Raw genomic sequence first — 5,558 nt, 5'->3', positions numbered from 1 at the left:
TAGAAGTAAAATCCTTAAGCCAAGCAGGTTTATTATGTGTTCTATCTAATTTTTGAAGAGGAATAAAATTTTAAAGCGGAATAAATTGAGATACTGGTGAAAAAGAAGAGGAAATGGAAGGAGATAGGTGAGGGATATCACCAGAAAAAGAAAGAACAGATTGAGAAGATAAAGGAGAGACAACGAGATTAGGAGAAGGAGAGTGCAGAGAGGTTATTAAAAGGGACATAAGATGGTAAAAAGGAAAAAGAAAGAGGTAAAGAAGTAGTAGAGATATCCAACAATAAGGTATTTCATTTATTCCTTTTTCTCCCTCTGTCTCTCTCTTTTTTCATTTTATTTCTTTCTTCTTTTCCCTTTTAATTTTTATTTTCTTTCACTTTTAATTTTATCAATTTAGCAAGAAATACGTGTCCATCTAGTGTTTAGCAACGAATTTTTTCTAGTTCAGCAACATGTTTTATTTGTCGCTAAAAGTAATTTTCATATATTTTCTATGCTGCAATTGCACGTGACGTGGCACTACATCTCTCACACCCAATTATTTCTATGAATGTATTTCACCACCCTCTGAACTGTCGTGAACTAAAAATAACTCAGCACTTAACTCTTATATAGGTTCAAGGATTAACATATTCTTCACATTCGTGATGCCTAACTCATCCTTATATTTCTTCAATATTATGGCAAGTAGTTAGGATTAAAGGCATAAACAACATTAACTTCATCATTAGCATATACAAATTATTACTATAATTAAATCTCAGAATATTGTCCATGTTGTATTAGTGAATAAATAGCCCTACTTTAATAGCCCCAAAGGAATCAGGATGCAACAGTTTCAGTTGGGGAATTCTTGTTCTTTACAGTCACTAGATTCAAGCCCAGACACCACAAGCTTATGCACTATCCATTTAGTCATAACGGTAATTAATTTCTTCGTCTGTTAGGGTTAGAAAGAGAGGGATGCAATTTGGAGATTTTTTTTTTTTTTTTTGGTCTATAATAGTGGCAGTAAATACACTGCTTATTTTGTAGGTAAAAAATCTCATTCAAATAAAACAAATAGTCGGGGATTATTATTGAGCCGTCAATCTTGTGGACCCCACTTTGCAATAAAATACTAACACGTCATTTGAGTGTTTATCTCAAATTGAATCTCTATTTAATGAGGCTTAGATAAAGGATTTTGTTTGATTAGAAAATTTAACTGAAAAAAGAGTGCATTTATGGCCTGATTACTTATATTAGTTTTTCAGAAAATAAAATTTTATATTTATTTATGCTATTTTCTTAAAATTAAAAAAGGAAATTAATTTATTATATTTTCAATAATTATAATTAAATCTTAAAAGAATTTTAAAAATAAATTTAATATATTTTTTATATATTTCTTTATATAAGAAATCTCTTATTTTCATAAAAATAAAAAATTTTACTTTATTTATTCCAAGTCTACCTTTTATATTTAAAATATTATCTAAATAGAAAATAAAAGACTTTTTATATAATAGACATTTTTATAAATTTTATAAATTTTTTATTTTTTGAAAACCTAGAAAATAAAAAAAAATTTCTCTCCACGTAAACAATTATCATATTATCAGTGTAACCCAATTTCTGCATTGCATTAAATTATATGCTCTCAATATCAATCGCGGCCTCTCTACCATTTTCATGAGAGGCACAGGATTTTAGAGGGTGGCGTAGATATTGAGGAGGTTTAATTGGAGCATCTACCTGTCCATTATTATAGCCTAAACCCAGAAAAATAATACTAATAAGTTCTTGGTTTCGACCTAGATATTAGGTTGGTACAGAGTCAAGTCACTCGGATGTTCAACAGCGGGAGATGGAGGAATTACAAGAGTGAGTTGGAGATTCTTCACTGCATCTGTCCACAGTTGAAGCCCAGGCCTCTCAAGATTCCGATGAAGAGATGTCAGATGGCGGCTCAGACTCATCTGGCACCTCCTTTTTTTTTTTATCTGCAAAATTGGTACCATCTTTTGGGATATTTGCGATGTCTGTTCCTCGTGGTATCAAACTCACCACATCATCTCTAAAACATTCAGAACACATTGAACACTTAACAGATCACAGCAGGCTGTGCTCACAAGCTTCGCAGACTTTGATAAGCATGTCATCCAATAGCATTGGTCCAAAGAGAATTATATTTGACAAATAGCTGCAAGGATATACAATAGTAACATTACTAGCACACTAGAATTAATGCAATGCAACCAAATGCCATGTAAAGCTACTTTAACTAGGAGGCAACAATGCCTCGTACAAAAAATAGTATAGTAAAATCCTACTGCAAGATGAGCAGTATCAATTCAGAGAATACATTAAAATCCTTATCACTAGATCTAGATATCACAAAATATTAGCATAATGGCCAAAAACTTACAGGTTAAAGTTAGATAGATTTTCCAGCTCACTTGGAATAGATCCAGTTATGTAGCAAGCCTGCACGATTCTGCAGAAAATATGACAAATTGACAATGAGTATCCATCAAAGTATTTCAAACACTGAGGCGCAGAACACTGTATATACAGAAAGATGCAAGCTATTAATTCAATTAATTTGTCATAATATACCTCTTTAGTAACAGCAAACTGGTTCGTGAATTTAGGTTCATCTAGCCACCATTATTTACTCGAGTTCTTTCTTCCGAAAATTCACCTGCCTGGTTTTCAAAATACCATGGAGTAAAGCAGACATGGTGCGTGTATCAGGTGATATCCCTTTGAGTGACATTTGATCAAGAAGGTTCACAGCTCTATCCACATCTCCCCTCTGACAACACCCAGACAAAAGAGCCGTGTATGTTATAATGTCAGGTTCTAGTCCTCTCTCTATCATTTCATCAAACACGCCTATGGCATCATGAAGGCTATCCACCTTGCAATATCCATCAATCAAAACAGTATAAAATATGACATCCGGTTTGATTTCCGTATCCTTCATTTCTGTCCAAATAGCTAAAGCATCAAATATGTCTTCATTGCCTCCCTTTGCATTGGCTGCAGAATATACCTTTTTAATATGTGCCTTGTGATGGCCATCAAGCAAAACAGTAAAAGTAACTAAGTCAGGTTTAATTCCTCTTTGTTTCATATCATGGAAAAGATCAACTGCTTCTTTCAAGCAATTCATCCTGCAGTAACTGGTTATCATTATTGTATAGGCAATGAGATCAGGAGTCCACCCTCTCTTTAATAACATGTCAAAAACTGATTGTGCCTTTCTCATACCTGCTGCACCTCCTGCACGGCATAAAGAAGTGAAGAGTTTACCATATATAAACTTGCTAGGCTCCACATTCAAATTCAACATCGTCTCTAGCAACATGAGAATTCCATCATTATCACCTTCCTCACACAGATTTTTCAGAAGATTATAGCAGCAACTTCTCTTCACATGTCCCTTTACTGAAAGTCTGAAGAAAAGTTTAGCAGCCCCTGCAGTATGGTTGGCTTTACAGTATCCATTAATCATGGCAAAATAATTATCTAAACTCTTATCCTCTATGCTATTGAAAACTGCTTCAGCTTCTTTAACTTTGCCACCCATACATAAACTTTCAACTACCACATTGTATGTAATGGAATTAGGTTTTAGCTTCTGTGTCTGCATATAATCCAAGAGGTTAAGTGCCTCAGTTGCAAGGCCATTTCTACAGAATCCACTAACAAGTACATCATAAGTAACAACATCTATTTCAATACCATTTTCTCTCATTTCTTCAAATACCTTGAAGGCATCAACCACGTTTCCTTGGCAACAATACCCATTAATTAGAGTCGTATAATGCATAACATCCATATTAATTTGCTTCATCTTCATTTCATCTAGCAACGTTATAGCTTCTTCAAGTTTACCTAGTTTGCACAAAGCATCAACTACATTGTTGTAAGAAACTCCATCTAGAAATAAACCTAAGCTCTTAAATTGATTAAACTGATCTACCACTTCGGAGTGCATGCCCAATTCACATAAGCAGTGAAGAATTGAGCCAACAATTACACAATTTACTTTTACACCTTTTGACATCATCTCGTTCAGGAAAGCATATGCTTTTAGCAAATTCCCAGCCTTGCAGAATCTGCAAATTAATGCAGTATAGCAATGCATATCAGGAACCATCCCTTCTTTTTCCATATCACGCAAGACACTTTCTGCTTTATCAAACTTCAACTCGTTGCAAAATCCACGAACTGCAACTGTATAAGCATACATATCTAGAGGAATGTTGGCCCCTTTCCATGCTTGAAGCACCTGATATCCCAAATCCGACATCTCATTCACACAAAGCCCTTCTATATAAGCTGTATAAGCAAAACCAGTAGGAGTGATACCACTTTCCTCCATTTCCTTAATGACATACATAGCTTCTTCTAAACTACCATTTATACAAAGTGCCTTTATCACAATAGCATAAGTGTAATCATTAGGACTCAGTCCCAACCTCTTCAACTGTTTGTAAACAGCTAGAGCCATATCCAATTTACTATTCTTAATCAAGCTATTCATAAGAAAATTACAAATAAATATATGAGGCACAAATCTACGCCTACCCATTTGAAACAAAACATCAATAGCATCATCAAACATGCCAACACTAACATATGCCTTAACCAAAGCATCATATACTTTAGACATAAATAAAGACTGTTTCTTTGAGTCAACATCAACAAACCCATCACTAAGAGTATCAAGAAAATGTGAAATCTCAAAAGGAGTATCATTATCATTGCATGAAACATAAATAATATCCAAGAAAATAGAACGGAGTTGCTTGTGGAGACCCCAATAACAGAGGATTCTAATAATGGCAGCATAAGTGGAGATATCATGCTTAAATCCAGAGTCTTTAAGTTGGTTAAAGAAAGATAAAGCAGAAATAGGTTGGTTCTTAAGGTTGTATAGGATATCAACAACCTTGAAAGAATCTAATTGGAGTTGTTGTTGTCGTTGTTGATGATGAAATTGTTGAGGTTGATCATGGTCACTGTCAGTAGTGGTGGTGGCGGTGTTGATAAAATTGGCAATTGAGGTTGAGAAAGATTTGGGTTTTGAGTGAAAATTTCTTGTAATGCCTTTTGTGTTTAAATTAAAAACTGACCTGTTTAATGAAACCCACATGGAAATAGGGAAATTTCATTGGAGACTTTGGATTCAAATACAAGAAGAAATGTTAGAGAAGGATTCCATTCTGCTGCTGCTGTTAGGGTTTTCCAAGGGTACAGATTAATTCTGTATTTGACTATGAAAGGCAAATGGTACTGATACACCTTTAATTGATGGTCAAATCTCACTTAATCTTTTAAATTTTAAATTAAAACAATTAAATTCTTAAACTATATAATACAAACAATTAAATTTTTTTATATAACTAATTATTAATATAATTAACTATTTTAATAAAAGATATCAACAACCTCTTAAACTTATAAATAAATATTAATTAGATTTTTAAATTCTAAATCAAAATAATTAATTTTTAAATTAAATAATATAAAATAATTAAACCTTTTTATATAATTATATT

At 33.1% G+C, this 5,558-nt stretch overlaps 1 protein-coding gene across 1 annotated transcript; it reads right to left on the bottom strand.

Moving 5' to 3' along the window:
- Nucleotides 1–1,585: 1,585 nt before the first annotated feature.
- On the bottom strand, nt 1,586–5,290 carry LOC8276914 (pentatricopeptide repeat-containing protein At2g26790, mitochondrial). The gene is made up of 3 exons (XM_015723419.3): nt 2,605–5,290; nt 2,414–2,482; nt 1,586–2,188 (listed from the first exon to the last, which is right to left on the bottom strand). Exon 1 carries the CDS (start codon nt 5,150–5,152, stop codon nt 2,660–2,662), a length of 2,493 nt encoding a protein of 830 aa, XP_015578905.1. The 5' UTR covers nt 5,153–5,290; the 3' UTR covers nt 1,586–2,188; nt 2,414–2,482; nt 2,605–2,659.
- Between the last annotated feature and the right edge of the window lie 268 nt (nt 5,291–5,558).

Source organism: Ricinus communis, chromosome 5, assembly GCF_019578655.1.
Source record: "Ricinus communis isolate WT05 ecotype wild-type chromosome 5, ASM1957865v1, whole genome shotgun sequence".
Lineage (NCBI taxonomy): Eukaryota > Viridiplantae > Streptophyta > Magnoliopsida > Malpighiales > Euphorbiaceae > Ricinus > Ricinus communis.
Note: the sequence above shows the minus strand (reverse complement) of the source record. Positions and strands in the feature narration are given on the sequence as shown.

What these genes read in the sequence shown, in the direction of transcription:
- LOC8276914 (XM_015723419.3), bottom strand. Translation starts at nt 5,152, where the DNA reads ATGTGGGTTTCATTAAACAGGTCAGTTTTTAATTTAAACACAAAAGGC.